Source organism: Lithobates pipiens, unplaced genomic scaffold (assembly GCF_037356315.1).
Source record: "Lithobates pipiens isolate NorthernLeopardFrog02 unplaced genomic scaffold, aLitPip1_a1.2 Scaffold_35, whole genome shotgun sequence".
Taxonomy (NCBI): domain Eukaryota; kingdom Metazoa; phylum Chordata; class Amphibia; order Anura; family Ranidae; genus Lithobates; species Lithobates pipiens.
The window spans coordinates 13,208,798-13,223,574 of record NW_027507811.1 but is presented as its reverse complement, the minus strand read 5'-3'; the positions used below and the strand labels follow the sequence as shown (position 1 = coordinate 13,223,574).

At 48.8% G+C, this 14,777-nt stretch overlaps 1 protein-coding gene across 2 annotated transcripts in view; it reads left to right on the top strand.

The window, feature by feature from the left end:
- LOC143955580 (uncharacterized) overlaps positions 1–13,187 on the top strand; it is a 31,146-nt gene extending 17,959 nt beyond the window's left edge. For both annotated transcript variants that reach the window (XM_077465663.1, XM_077465662.1), the window contains exon 6: positions 11,037–13,187. In XM_077465663.1, the coding sequence (XP_077321789.1) occupies positions 11,037–12,964 (1,928 nt within the window). In that variant the 3' untranslated portion in view covers positions 12,965–13,187. The remainder of the gene's footprint in view (positions 1–11,036) is intronic.
- The last annotated feature ends 1,590 nt before the right edge of the window (positions 13,188–14,777 follow it).

Sequence of the window (14,777 nt, the reverse complement as noted above, 5' to 3'; positions counted from 1 at the left end):
TGCTCCCCCGCCCGTCAGCTCCCTGATTGGCCAGCCCACTCATGCCCACTCTCATCTGCCTCCCAGTCCCACTATCACCCGCGGAGCCGCTCGCGGACCACCCGCGGAGCCGCTGACTACCCGCGGACCACCCGCGGAGCCGCGGACTACCCGCGGCCGCCCGCGGACCACCCGCGGACTACCCGCGGACCACCCGCGGAGCCGCGGGCCGCCCGCGGACCTCCCGCGGAACCGCGGGACACCCGCGGACCACCCGCGGACAGCCCGCTCTCACCCGCTATCTCCCGCGGAGCCACGGAGCCTATCCTCACCGGGCCCCACTTGACTGCGGGCCCCATAGCGCCCGCATGTGTTGCTATGGCGGTAGTTCCGCCACTGGTGTGGATGGTGGGAGGAGATCTGTCGGAGAATGTAGTGTGGATGGTGGGACGAGAGCTGACGGAGAATGTACTGTGGATAGTGGAGGAGATCTGTAGGAGAATGTAGTGCGGATGGAGGAGGAGATCTGTCGGAGAATGTAGTGTGGATGGCGGAGGAGATCTGTCGGAGAATGTAGTGTGGATGGTGGTGGAGATCTGTCGGAGAATGTAGTGTGGATGGTGGAGGAGAGCTGTCGGAGAATGTAGTGTGGATGGTGGAGGAGATCTGTCGGAGAATGTAGTGTGGATGGTGGAGGAGGGCTATCGGAGAATGTAGTGTGGATGGTGGAGGAGATCTGTCGGAGAATGTAGTGTGGATGGTGGAGGAGATCTGTCGGAGAATGTAGTGTGGATGGTGGGAGGAGAGCTGTCGGAGAATGTAGTGTGGATGGTGGAGGAGATCTGTCGGAGAATGTAGTGTGGATGGTGGAGGAGAGCTATCGGAGAATGTAGTGTGGATGGTGGTGGAGATCTGTCGGAGAATGTAGTGTGGATGGTGGAGGAGAGCTGTCGGAGAATGTAGTGTGGATGGTGGTGGAGATCTGTCGGAGAATGTAGTGTGGATGGTGGAGGAGAGCTGTCGGAGAATGTAGTGTGGATGGTGGAGGAGATCTGTCGGAGAATGTAGTGTGGATGGTGGAGGAGGGCTATCGGAGAATGTAGTGTGGATGGTGGAGGAGATCTGTCGGAGAATGTAGTGTGGATGGTGGAGGAGATCTGTCGGAGAATGTAGTGTGGATGGTGGAGGAGATCTGTCGGAGAATGTAGTGTGGATGGTGGAGGAGAGCTATCGGAGAATGTAGTGTGGATGGTGGAGGAGATCTGTCGGAGAATGTAGTGTGGATGGTGGAGGAGATCTGTCGGAGAATGTAGTGTGGATGGTGGGAGATCTGTCTGAGAATGTAGTGTGGATGGTGGAGGAGATCTGTCGGAGAATGTAGTGTGGATGGTGGGAGGAGATCTGTCGGAGAATGTAGTGTGGATGGTGGAGATCTGTCGGAGAATGTAGTGCGGATGGTGGAGGAGATCTGTCGGAGAATGTAGTGTGGATGGTGGAGGAGATCTGTCTGAGAATGTAGTGTGGATGGTGGGAGGAGATCTATCGGAGAATGTAGTGTGGATGGTGGGAGGAGATCTGTCGGAGAATGTAGTGTGGATGGTGGAGGAGAGCTGTCGGAGAATGTAGTGTGGATGGTGGAGGAGAGCTGTCGGAGAATGTAGTGTGGATGGTGGGAGGAGAGCTGTCGGAGAATGTAGTGTGGATGGTGGAAGGAGAGCTGTCGGAGAATGTAGTGTGGATGGTGGAGGAGATCTGTCGGAGAATGTAGTGTGGATGGTGGAGGAGATCTGTCGGAGAATGTAGTGTGGATGGTGGAGGAGATCTGCCGGAGAATGTAGTGTGGATGGTGGAGGAGAGCTGTCGGAGAATGTAGTGTGGATGGTGGAGGAGAGCTGTCGGGGAATGTAGTGTGGATGGTGGGAGGAGATCTGTCGGAGAATGTAGTGTGGATGGTGGAGGAGATCTGTTGGAGAATGTAGTGTGGATGGTGGAGGAGATCTGTCGGAGAATGTAGTGTGGATGGTGGAGGAGATCTGTCGGAGAATGTAGTGTGGATGGTGGGAGGAGATCTGTCGTAGAATGTAGTGTGGACGGTGGAGGAGATCTGTCGGAGAATGTAGTGTGGATGGTGGAGGAGATCTGTCGGAGAATGTAGTGTGGATGGTGGAGGAGATCTGTCGGAGAATGTAGTGTGGATGGTGGAGGAGAGCTGTTGGAGAATGTAGTGTGGATGGTGGAGGAGATCTGTCGGAGAATGTAATGTGATGGTGGAGGAGATCTGTCGGAGAATGTAGTGTGGATAGTGGAGGAGATCTGTCGGAGAATGTGGTGTGGATGGTGGAGGAGATCTGTCGGAGAATGTAGTGTGGATGGTGGAGGAGATCTGTCGGAGAATGTGGTGTGGATGGTGGAGGAGATCTGTCGGAGAATGTGGTGTGGATGGTGGAGGAGATCTGTCGGAGAATGTAGTGTGGATGGTGGAGGAGATCTGTTGGAGAATGTAGTGTGGATGGTGGAGGAGATCTGTCGGAGAATGTAGTGTGGATGGTGGAGGAGAGCTGTCGGAGAATGTAGTGGGGATGGTGGGAGGAGATCTGTCGGAGAATGTAGTGTGGATGGTGGAGGAGATCTGTTGGAGAATGTAGTGTGGATGGTGGGAGGAGAGCTGTCGGAGAATGTAGTGTGGATGGTGGAGGAGATCTGTCGGAGAATGTAGTGTGGATGGTGGAGGAGATCTGTCGGAGAATGTAGTGTGGATGGTGGAGGAGATCTGTCGTAGAATGTAGTGTGGATGGTGGAGGGGAGATCTGTCGGAGAATGTAGTGTGGATGGTGGAGGAGATCTGTCGGAGAATGTAGTGTGGATGGTGGAGGAGATCTGTCGGAGAATGTAGTGTGGATGGTGGAGGAGAGCTGTCGGAGAATGTAGTGTGGATGGTGGAGGAGATCTGTCGGAGAATGTAGTGTGGATGGTGGAGGAGATCTGTCGGAGAATGTAGTGTGGATGGTGGAGGAGATCTGTTGGAGAATGTAGTGTGGATGGTGGAGGAGGGCTATCGGAGAATGTAGTGTGGATGGTGGAGGAGATCTGTCGGAGAATGTAGTGTGGATGGTGGAGGAGATCTGTCGGAGAATGTAGTGTGGATGGTGGAGGAGATCTGTCGGAGAATGTAGTGTGGATGGTGGAGGAGATCTGTCGGAGAATGTAGTGTGGATGGTGGAGGAGATCTGTCGGAGAATGTAGTGTGGATGGTGGAGGAGATCTGTCAGGGAATGTAGTGTGGATGGTGGAGGAGATCTGTCGGAGAATGTAGTGTGGATGGTGGAGGAGAACTGTCAGGGAATGTAGTGTGGATGGTGGAGGAGATCTGTCGGAGAATGTAGTGTGGATGGTGGAGGAGATCTGTCTGAGAATGTAGTGTGGATGGTGGAGGAGATCTGTTGGAGAATGTAGTGTGGATGGTGGGAGGAGAGCTGTCGGAGAATGTAGTGTGGATGATGGAGGAGATCTGTTGGAGAATGTAGTGTGGATGATGGAGGAGATCTGTCGGAGAATGTAGTGTGGATGGTGGGAGGAGATCTGTCGGAGAATGTAGTGTAGATGGTGGAGGAGATCTGTCGGAAAATGTAGTGTGGATGGTGGAGGAGAGCTGTCGGAGAATGTAGTGTGGATGGTGGAGGAGAGCTATCGGAGAATGTAGTGTGGATGGTGGAGGAGATCTGTCGGAGAATGTAGTGTGGATGGTGGAGGAGATCTGTCAGAGAATGTAGTGTGGATGGTGGAGGAGATCTGTCGGAGAATGTAGTGTGGATGGTGGGAGGAGATCTGTCGGAGAATGTAGTGTGGATGGTGGGACGAGAGCTGACGGAGAATGTACTGTGGATAGTGGAGGAGATCTGTAGGAGAATGTAGTGCGGATGGAGGAGGAGATCTGTCGGAGAATGTAGTGTGGATGGCGGAGGAGATCTGTCGGAGAATGTAGTGTGGATGGTGGTGGAGATCTGTCGGAGAATGTAGTGTGGATGGTGGAGGAGAGCTGTCGGAGAATGTAGTGTGGATGGTGGAGGAGATCTGTCGGAGAATGTAGTGTGGATGGTGGAGGAGGGCTATCGGAGAATGTAGTGTGGATGGTGGAGGAGATCTGTCGGAGAATGTAGTGTGGATGGTGGAGGAGATCTGTCGGAGAATGTAGTGTGGATGGTGGGAGGAGAGCTGTCGGAGAATGTAGTGTGGATGGTGGAGGAGATCTGTCGGAGAATGTAGTGTGGATGGTGGAGGAGAGCTATCGGAGAATGTAGTGTGGATGGTGGTGGAGATCTGTCGGAGAATGTAGTGTGGATGGTGGAGGAGAGCTGTCGGAGAATGTAGTGTGGATGGTGGTGGAGATCTGTCGGAGAATGTAGTGTGGATGGTGGAGGAGAGCTGTCGGAGAATGTAGTGTGGATGGTGGAGGAGATCTGTCGGAGAATGTAGTGTGGATGGTGGAGGAGGGCTATCGGAGAATGTAGTGTGGATGGTGGAGGAGATCTGTCGGAGAATGTAGTGTGGATGGTGGAGGAGATCTGTCGGAGAATGTAGTGTGGATGGTGGAGGAGATCTGTCGGAGAATGTAGTGTGGATGGTGGAGGAGAGCTATCGGAGAATGTAGTGTGGATGGTGGAGGAGATCTGTCGGAGAATGTAGTGTGGATGGTGGAGGAGATCTGTCGGAGAATGTAGTGTGGATGGTGGGAGATCTGTCTGAGAATGTAGTGTGGATGGTGGAGGAGATCTGTCGGAGAATGTAGTGTGGATGGTGGGAGGAGATCTGTCGGAGAATGTAGTGTGGATGGTGGAGATCTGTCGGAGAATGTAGTGCGGATGGTGGAGGAGATCTGTCGGAGAATGTAGTGTGGATGGTGGAGGAGATCTGTCTGAGAATGTAGTGTGGATGGTGGGAGGAGATCTATCGGAGAATGTAGTGTGGATGGTGGGAGGAGATCTGTCGGAGAATGTAGTGTGGATGGTGGAGGAGAGCTGTCGGAGAATGTAGTGTGGATGGTGGAGGAGAGCTGTCGGAGAATGTAGTGTGGATGGTGGGAGGAGAGCTGTCGGAGAATGTAGTGTGGATGGTGGAAGGAGAGCTGTCGGAGAATGTAGTGTGGATGGTGGAGGAGATCTGTCGGAGAATGTAGTGTGGATGGTGGAGGAGATCTGTCGGAGAATGTAGTGTGGATGGTGGAGGAGATCTGTCGGAGAATGTAGTGTGGATGGTGGAGGAGAGCTGTCGGAGAATGTAGTGTGGATGGTGGAGGAGAGCTGTCGGGGAATGTAGTGTGGATGGTGGGAGGAGATCTGTCGGAGAATGTAGTGTGGATGGTGGAGGAGATCTGTTGGAGAATGTAGTGTGGATGGTGGAGGAGATCTGTCGGAGAATGTAGTGTGGATGGTGGAGGAGATCTGTCGGAGAATGTAGTGTGGATGGTGGGAGGAGATCTGTCGTAGAATGTAGTGTGGACGGTGGAGGAGATCTGTCGGAGAATGTAGTGTGGATGGTGGAGGAGATCTGTCGGAGAATGTAGTGTGGATGGTGGAGGAGATCTGTCGGAGAATGTAGTGTGGATGGTGGAGGAGAGCTGTTGGAGAATGTAGTGTGGATGGTGGAGGAGATCTGTCGGAGAATGTAATGTGATGGTGGAGGAGATCTGTCGGAGAATGTAGTGTGGATAGTGGAGGAGATCTGTCGGAGAATGTGGTGTGGATGGTGGAGGAGATCTGTCGGAGAATGTAGTGTGGATGGTGGAGGAGATCTGTCGGAGAATGTGGTGTGGATGGTGGAGGAGATCTGTCGGAGAATGTGGTGTGGATGGTGGAGGAGATCTGTCGGAGAATGTAGTGTGGATGGTGGAGGAGATCTGTTGGAGAATGTAGTGTGGATGGTGGAGGAGATCTGTCGGAGAATGTAGTGTGGATGGTGGAGGAGAGCTGTCGGAGAATGTAGTGTGGATGGTGGAGGAGATCTGTCGGAGAATGTAGTGTGGATGGTGGAGGAGATCTGTCGGAGAATGTAGTGTGGATGGTGGAGGAGATCTGTCGTAGAATGTAGTGTGGATGGTGGAGGGGAGATCTGTCGGAGAATGTAGTGTGGATGGTGGAGGAGATCTGTCGGAGAATGTAGTGTGGATGGTGGAGGAGATCTGTCGGAGAATGTAGTGTGGATGGTGGAGGAGAGCTGTCGGAGAATGTAGTGTGGATGGTGGAGGAGATCTGTCGGAGAATGTAGTGTGGATGGTGGAGGAGATCTGTCGGAGAATGTAGTGTGGATGGTGGAGGAGATCTGTTGGAGAATGTAGTGTGGATGGTGGAGGAGATCTGTCGGAGAATGTAGTGTGGATGGTGGGAGGAGATCTGTCGGAGAATGTAGTGTGGATGGTGGAGGAGAGCTGTCGGAGAATGTAGTGTGGATGGTGGAGGAGATCTGTCGGAGAATGTAGTGTGGATGGTGGAGGAGATCTGTCGGAGAATGTAGTGTGGATGGTGGGAGGAGATCTGTCGGAGAATGTAGTGTGGATGGTGGAGGAGAGCTGTCGGAGAATGTAGTGTGGATGGTGGAGGAGATCTGTCGGAGAATGTAGTGTGGATGGTGGAGGAGAGCTGTCGGAGAATGTAGTGTGGATGGTGGGAGGAGATCTGTCGGAGAATGTAGTGTGGATGGTGGGAGGAGATCTGTCGGAGAATGTAGTGTGGATGGTGGTGGAGATCTGTCGGAGAATGTAGTGTGGATGGTGGAGGAGATCTGTCGGAGAATGTAGTGTGGATGGTGGAGGAGATCTGTCGGAGAATGTAGTGTGGATGGTGGAGGAGAGCTGTCGGAGAATGTAGTGTGGATGGTGGAGGAGATCTGTCGGAGAATGTAGTGTGGATGGTGGGAGGAGATCTGTCGGAGAATGTAGTGTGGATGGTGGAGGAGAGCTGTCGGAGAATGTAGTGTGGATGGTGGAGGAGATCTGTCGGAGAATGTAGTGTGGATGGTGGAGGAGATCTGTCGGAGAATGTAGTGTGGATGGTGGAGATCTGTCGGAGAATGTAGTGTGGATGGTGGAGATCTGTCGGAGACCCCCCCCCCCCCCATCCGCCCATGCTACCAATCCTTGCATGGGGACCACGGTACATGAAACGCTGACCTCCATACAGAACTTAATGATACTTATGAAAAATATTTGAGGGTCTGGGGCCCATGACTGGATTACAGAGATCACCTGCATCTATACGTAGACCTTCTCTTATTGTAACTGACTACTATGAACTAGAGCATAGGTCTGCAAACTACGGCCCTCCAGTTGTTCAGGAGCTACAATTCCCATCATGCTTAGTCATGTCTGTGAATATCATAGTTTTACAATGCCTCATCCATGAGGAAAATGTGAGGCAATGAGGCAAATTACTCCATCATCCATAAATGGAAGAAGTTTGTAACCATCGGGACTCTTCCTAGAGCGGGGCGCCCGGCCAAACTGAGGGATCGGGGGAGAAGGGCCTTAGCCAGGGAGGTGACCAAGAACCCGATGGTCACTCTGACAGAACTCCAGCATTTCTCTGTGGAGAGAGGAGAACCTTCCAGAAGAACAACCATCTCTGCAGCACTCCACCAATCAGCCCTGTATGGTAGAGTGGCCAGGCGGGAGTCACCCCTCAGTATAAAGCACATGGCAGCACAACTGGATTTTACCAAAAGGCACCCAAAAAAGAAACGATAAAACAACGATTGAACTCATTGGCCTGAATGGCAAGCATCATGTCTGGAGGAAACCAGGCACCGCTCATCAGCTGGCCAATACCTTCCCTAGAGTGAAACATGGTGGTGGCAGCATCATGCTGTGGGTATGTTTATCAGCTGCAGGAACTAATTTGTAGATTTCTAAGCTAGAGGGATATTACTGCCAGCTGCATTTCACGGGATACCCCAAACCCACCACTCGCCGTTTCCAGTGCTAACCCTGGTCTCCCCTTTTTATTGTCTACTCCTTTTACTCTTTGTTTTTACTTACTTTACCTATTTTCTTTCCTCAATTACATGTTTTTACTGCTCCAATGAACTGGCAAACTCCCCCTAGCATTCATAAGGCGACATTAATGCCCCGTACACGCGATCGGATTTTCTGACAACAAATGTTGGATGTTCTGCTTGTTGGCTGAAAGTCCGACCATGTGTATGCTCCATCAAATATTTGTTGTCGGACTTCCCGCCAAAAAACGTTGCCTAGCAGTTTTCTCAAATTTTCCGCCAACATAACTTTGTTGTCGGAAATTTCCGATCGTGTGTACACAAGTCCGACGCCCAAAAGTTCACGGATGCTTCGGAATCAAGCTGAAGGAGCCGCACTGGCTATTGAACTTCCTTTTTCTCGGCTCGTTGTACGTCACCGCGTTCCCACGTTCGTAATTGTTGGCCAACATTTGTGTGACTGTGTGTACGCAAGACAAGTTTCAGCCGACATCCTTCGAACAAAAATCCACGGTTTTGTTCTCGGAAAGTCCAATTGTGTGTGTACGGGGAATTACTGGTCTTGTAAATAAGGAATATCCATGGGACTGAACACCTTACTTGTCTTTAAGCGGAGTTCCACCCATTTTTAGAATGTGTTTGTATCTACATGCCCGTCCACATTGCAATTCTAAATGGCTAAAAAAATATACCGTAATTTTGGTGTGTTGATGTGGCCACCATAAGGCAATTCCCATGGACTCCTGGGATATCGGCGTCATTTGACCCAGGAGTCCATGGGCATCGCCTAATACTGAAATCTCCCGTGATTTCCATACCGGAAATGACATGATCGGTATCTGCCAGGAGGATGTGGGACCTCTCTGCTTGGGGGTACGTCAGTACGTGGATGCTGTATGTAATGCAGGCTTTCTGTCCTCGAAGTGGGCACTGCGCAGACACAAGATCGGTAGGTGCACGCTGGGGGTAGCCAGCTGCACCGAATCCCGGAAACAAAGACAAGCAGGTGCCCACAACATCGATGGACCCTGCCTGCTTCCCAGATCAGGTTGGATTTTTACTAATTTTAACCAAACAATTAGGAACACATTAGCGACGTTATCCAAATCTTAAGGTAGAAGTTATAAAAAGGATGGAAGAGCATTTTAAAAAAAAATTGATTTGGGGGACGGGAACTCCGCTTTAACCACTTGCCGCCCGCCCTATAGGCAATTGACGGCTGCAAAGTGGTTGCATAATCCTGACCGGACGTCATATGACGTGATCAGGATTATGAGCCGCTGCGCGCCCCCGGGGGCGCGCATCGCGGCGATCGTTGTTGCGGGGTGTCAGTCTGACACCCGGCAACTACGATCTCGGTAAAGAGTCTCCGACGGAGACTCTTTACCACGTGATCAGCCGTGTCCAATCACGGCTGATCACAGTGTAAATGGGAAGAGCCGGTGATCGGCTTTCCCTCACTCGCGTCTGTCAGACGCGAGTAGAGGAGAGCCGATCGGCTGCTCCTCTGACAGGGGGGGGTCTGTGCTGATCGATTATCAGCACAGCCCCCCGAGGATGCCCACACTGGACCACCAGGGACGCCACCAGACCACCAGGGAAAAGGTAATCCTCCCTAGACCACCAGGGATGCCAGTCAGCACAATGGGTGCCAATCAGTGCCCATAATGGATGCCAGTCAGTGCCCACAATGGGCATCACTGATTGGCATACATTATTGTTTGGCACTGATTGGCATCCATTACTATAGTATAACACCAATGCCGCCTATGAGTGCCCACCTGTGCCGCCTATCAGTGCCCACCTGTGCCGCCTATCAATGCCCACCTGTGCCGCCTATCCATGCCCACCCATGCCCATCTGTGCCGCCTATCCATGCCCATCTGTGCCGCCTATCCATGCCCATCTTTGCCGCCCATCTGTGCCACCCATCCATGCCAATCCGTGCCAGCTATCAGTGCCAATTTGTGCCACCTATCAGTGTCTGTCCGTGTCGCACATCCGTGTCGCCCATCCGTGTCGCCCATCAGTGCCGCCTATCAGTGCCACATATCAGTGCCACTTCATTGGTGCCACATTGGTGCCCATCAGTGCCACCTTAGTTTTGAAACTGAAACAAAAAAAAAAACATTTTTTTTTTCAAAATATTCGGTATTTTTTTATTTGTAGCGCAAAAAATAAAAACCGTAGAAGTGATCAAATACCACCAAAAGAAAGCTCTATTTGTGGGAAAAAAAGGATAAAAATTTCATGTGGGTACAGTGTAGCATGACCGCGCAATTGTCATTCAAAGTGCAACAGCGCTGAAAGCTCAAAATTGGTCTGGGCAGGAAGGTGTTTAAGTGCCCTGTATTGAAGTGGTTAAACTCGCACCCCTTTATCATTCTTTGACATGTTTATTGGGAGCTCTGCTCAGTGCTTCTCTTTTTCAATGTATGTCAGTTCGCGGTACTCGGCGGCGAAAACGTAATAAATTCTTTGTGAGACAAATAGATCAAATGATTGCTTTTCATTATATGTTTCCCATTGATTCAATTTTAACTGAATGTGGGTCATAGAAGAATAAGCTACAAGGCAGCAGGGAAAATATTAAAACGTAACGCGGGTACAGTTAATAAAATCACCACAAGATGGCGATATCACTTATCGCGTGGCCCGCTCAGACAGGAAGTGATGTGGGTTAAGAACAGGAAGTGATGTCACGTAAAAACAGGAAGTTATAAAAACAGGAAGACCTGGGGGAGAGAGTGGCGAGAACACGTAGCTGGATCACGCAGAGCAGGTAATAAGATATTATTTTATATTTATAACCAGTAACCCCCCCGTCACGTTTGTCCTTTTCCTCCACTGTGATGTCTTTTATCTACATTACTTACTGCTACACACATAATATAATGTATATTAGAGTTATTTTGTAATATGTGCTTAGATATATCCTAATTATATTATTCTGATTTTATCCAATTCGGTGCCAGAGCTCTGAGAAAGTTCTGAATGCTGTACTGATATATATGACTCATGAATGCAAGACGTAAAAGACAAATGTAACATCTTCAAAATTTGTGTTTCGACAGATGGACTGTACTGTTGGAAGTTAAATACAGAGTGTTATCTTATTATATCTCCAGATTGTCTTGCAGAAGATAGTGATGTTGAACAATATTCCCCAAAAGTAACACTTTACTGGTTGGCAAAATCAATGTATCCTTCTAAGCCTGAAGAATCTTCTGATAAACCCCATACTATGTCTTCAAATGACCATCTAAAATCAACGAGTCCATCTAATCCTGAGGAACCTTCTGATAAATCCCATACTTTGGCTGCAGATATCCATCTAAGATTAATGGGTCCTTCTAATCCTGCGGAACCTTCTGAGAAATCCCATACTATGACTTCAGATGTCCATCTAAGATCAATGGGTCCTTCTAATCCTGAGGAACCCTCTGAGAAATCCCATACTATGACTTCAGATGTCCATCTAAGATCAATGGATCCTTCTAATCCTGAGGAATCTTCTGATAAATCCCATACTTTGGCTGCAGATATCCATCTAAGATTAATGGGTCCTTCTAATCCTGCGGAACCTTCTGAGAAATCCCATACTATGACTTCAGATGTCCATCTAAGATCAATGGGTCCTTCTAATCCTGAGGAACCTTCTGAGAAATCCCATGCTATGACTTCAGATGTCCATCTAAAATCAATGAGTCCTTCTAATCCTGAGGAATCTTCTGATAAATCCCATACTTTGGCTGCAGATGTCCATCTAAGATCAATGGATCCTTCTAATCCTGAGGAATCTTCTAATAAATTCCAAACTATGACTTCAGATGTCCATCTAAGATCAATATATCCTTCTAATCCTGAGGAATCTTCTAATAAATCCCAAACATTGATTTCAAATGTCCATCTAAAATCAATAGCTCTTTCTAATCATGAGAAATATTTTGATAAATCCCAAATTATGACTTCAGATGTCCATCTAAGATCAATGGATCCTTTAAATTCTGAGGCATCTTCTAATAAATCACATACTATGGCTTCAGATATCCATCTAAGATCAATAGATCATTCTAATCCTGAGGCATCTTCTGATAATATACTCTCTATGACTGCTGATGACCATCTAGAATATATAGATCATTCCAATCCTGTGGAATCTTCTGAAGAATCACAAACTATGGCTTCAGATGTCCATCTAATATCAATGGATCCCTTTATTTCTGAGGGATCTTCTGGTAAATTCCATACTATGACTTCAGATGTCCATCTAAGATCAATGGATCGTTCTAATCCTGAGGAATCGTCTGATAAATCTCATACTATGACTTCAGGTGTCTGCCCAAGTTCGCACAGTGAACATGTTTATTCATGTTCAGAGTGTGGAAAACATTTTGCTAGGAAGGCTTACCTGGTTAGACACCAGAAAATTCACACTAGGGATTTTCTGTTTTCCTGTCCAGAGTGTGGGAAAAGTTTTGCTAGTAAGACTTACCTGGTTAGACACCAGAAAATTCACACTGGCGAATTTCCGTTTTCCTGTTCAGAGTGTGGGAAATGTTTTGCTAAGAAGATTTACCTGGTTAGTCACCAAAGAACTCACACGGGTGAGCGTCCCTATTCATGTTTAGAGTGCGGGAGATGTTTCACTAGCAAAGCATACCTTGTCGGGCATCAGAAAACTCACACGGGTGAGCGTCCGCATTCGTGTTCAGAGTGCGGGAAGTGTTTCACCCTGAAAGTAGACCTTGTTAAACATCGGAGAATTCACACGGGTGAGCGCCCCTTTTCCTGTTCAGAGTGCGAAAAAAGTTTTTCCGACAAAGGAAACTTTCTTAGACACCAGAGGATTCATAAGGGCGAGCGTCCGTATTCATGCTCAGAGTGCTGGAAATCTTTCTTCGATAAAACCTCGCTTATTAAACACCTGAAAGTACACACCGCTGAGCCTGCTCAGTGCCTTCAGAGTGCGGGAAATGTTTTACAGATAGACGATGACTAAGTAGACATGCCCTGGACAATTCTTTCATTAAATGTACGATAACTTTTAACAAGTGGAACTGTTAAATCCATAGATATACTGGAGGATGAAAAGAATCAATTGTAAGCTCTTGGGTCCACCTAACCCTCTTGTATTGAATTGTATTGTAAAGCGCTGGGGAAACTGTTGTCCCCGTACAAATCCTGTATATTAATAAATAATAAAGCGATACATTCTGCCAAAAGTGCTCCTTCATTTATTGTGAGACTTTAATGGGCCAAGTCTTCTGCTGGCTTCTTCACCTTCTTGGTTACTCCAGTGGTGGGATGTGCCTTCTACAGTTTCTGCCCCCCTAAAGTTTTGGCATCCTCATTCTTCTTTTCCTATTTTGCATATTATAGAATAAAAAAAAATAGCACTGAGCAAAAAAGACCCTCATAATAGGCTATGCGGGTCTGCAGACCCAGGAACTCAAATATATAAGCCTACCAAGGGAGCGATTGAAACCCAAGAGCCTCATACACTATATTAGCAAGTAGTGGGACACCTGCCTTTACACGCACAGGAGCTTTAATGGCATCCCAGGTCTTGGTCCGTAGGGTTCAATATTGAGTTGGCCCACCCTTTGCAGCTATAACGGCTTCAACTCTTCTGGGAAGGCCGTCCACAAGGTTTAGGAGTGTCTATGGGAATGTTTTACCATTCTTCCAGAAGAGCATTTGCGAGGTCAGGCACTGATGTTGGACGAGAAGGTGTTCTATCGGATTGAAGTGAGGACCCTATGCAGGCCAATCAAGTTCCTCCACCCCAAACTCACTCATCCATGTCTTTATTGTCCTTGCTTTGTGCACTGGTCCAAATCATTTGGTGGAAGGGGGATTATGGTGTGGGGTTGTTTTTCAGACTTAAAGTGGAGGACCACCCTGAAAACAAAAAAAATATTAAAAATTACAAAAAAATATAAAAAAAAAAAATGAAAAAAATTTTTTTTTTTTACTTACCAGAAATGCCTGTTGCTAGGCACTTTCTCCTAATCTTCCTCTTCCTCCTCCGCGGAGATCTTCTGTCTTCTGTCTTCGTCGCGGCGTCTTCTGGGTAATGAGTCGCGCTGTGTTCTGGGAACTGTGTGTTCCAGAACACAGCGCGTCCCATTCAGAAAGCGCTGCGGGACTCGCGCATGCGCAGTAGGAAACGGGCAGTGAAGCCGTAAGACTCCACTGCCTGTTTCCCTTACAAGGAATGGCAGCACCGGGACCCGAGGGACGGGTCGGCCTCGGGCGGCCGACATCGCGGGCACCCTGGACAGGTGAGTGTGTTGATTAAGTCAGCAGCTGCAGTGTTTGCAGCTGCCGACTTTTTTTTTTTTTTTTTGTATAACCGGCCCTCCTCTTTAAGGGTCTGGCATGGATTTTGGGGGGACCCCATAAAATTTTTTTTATTTTGGAGTAGGGTTCCCCTCAAAATCTATGCTAGACCCAATGGGCCTGGTATGGATTGGGTGTACCCCCACGCCATTTTTTTCATTGCCGGCAATGGGTTTTTTTTTTCATTGAGCTGTCAGCAGGGAAGCCCGTTGACAGCTGATGACTCATCCGTTGTTAAGGACTCCCGACCTGCTCCTTAGCAACCAGCTCTTCACTGTGCCCTGATTGGGCAAAGCTTTGCCCAAAGATGTCTTAGAATGCACCATGTATCTCACAGTGCATTGTGGGAGCGCTCAGTGGGCAAACATCCCAGCGAGCGCCTTGCAAATTCAGGTGCTCGCTGAACGGCGTCTGGTATGGAATTTGAGGGGGGATCCCACAACGTTTTTTTTTATTTTGATGTAGAGTTC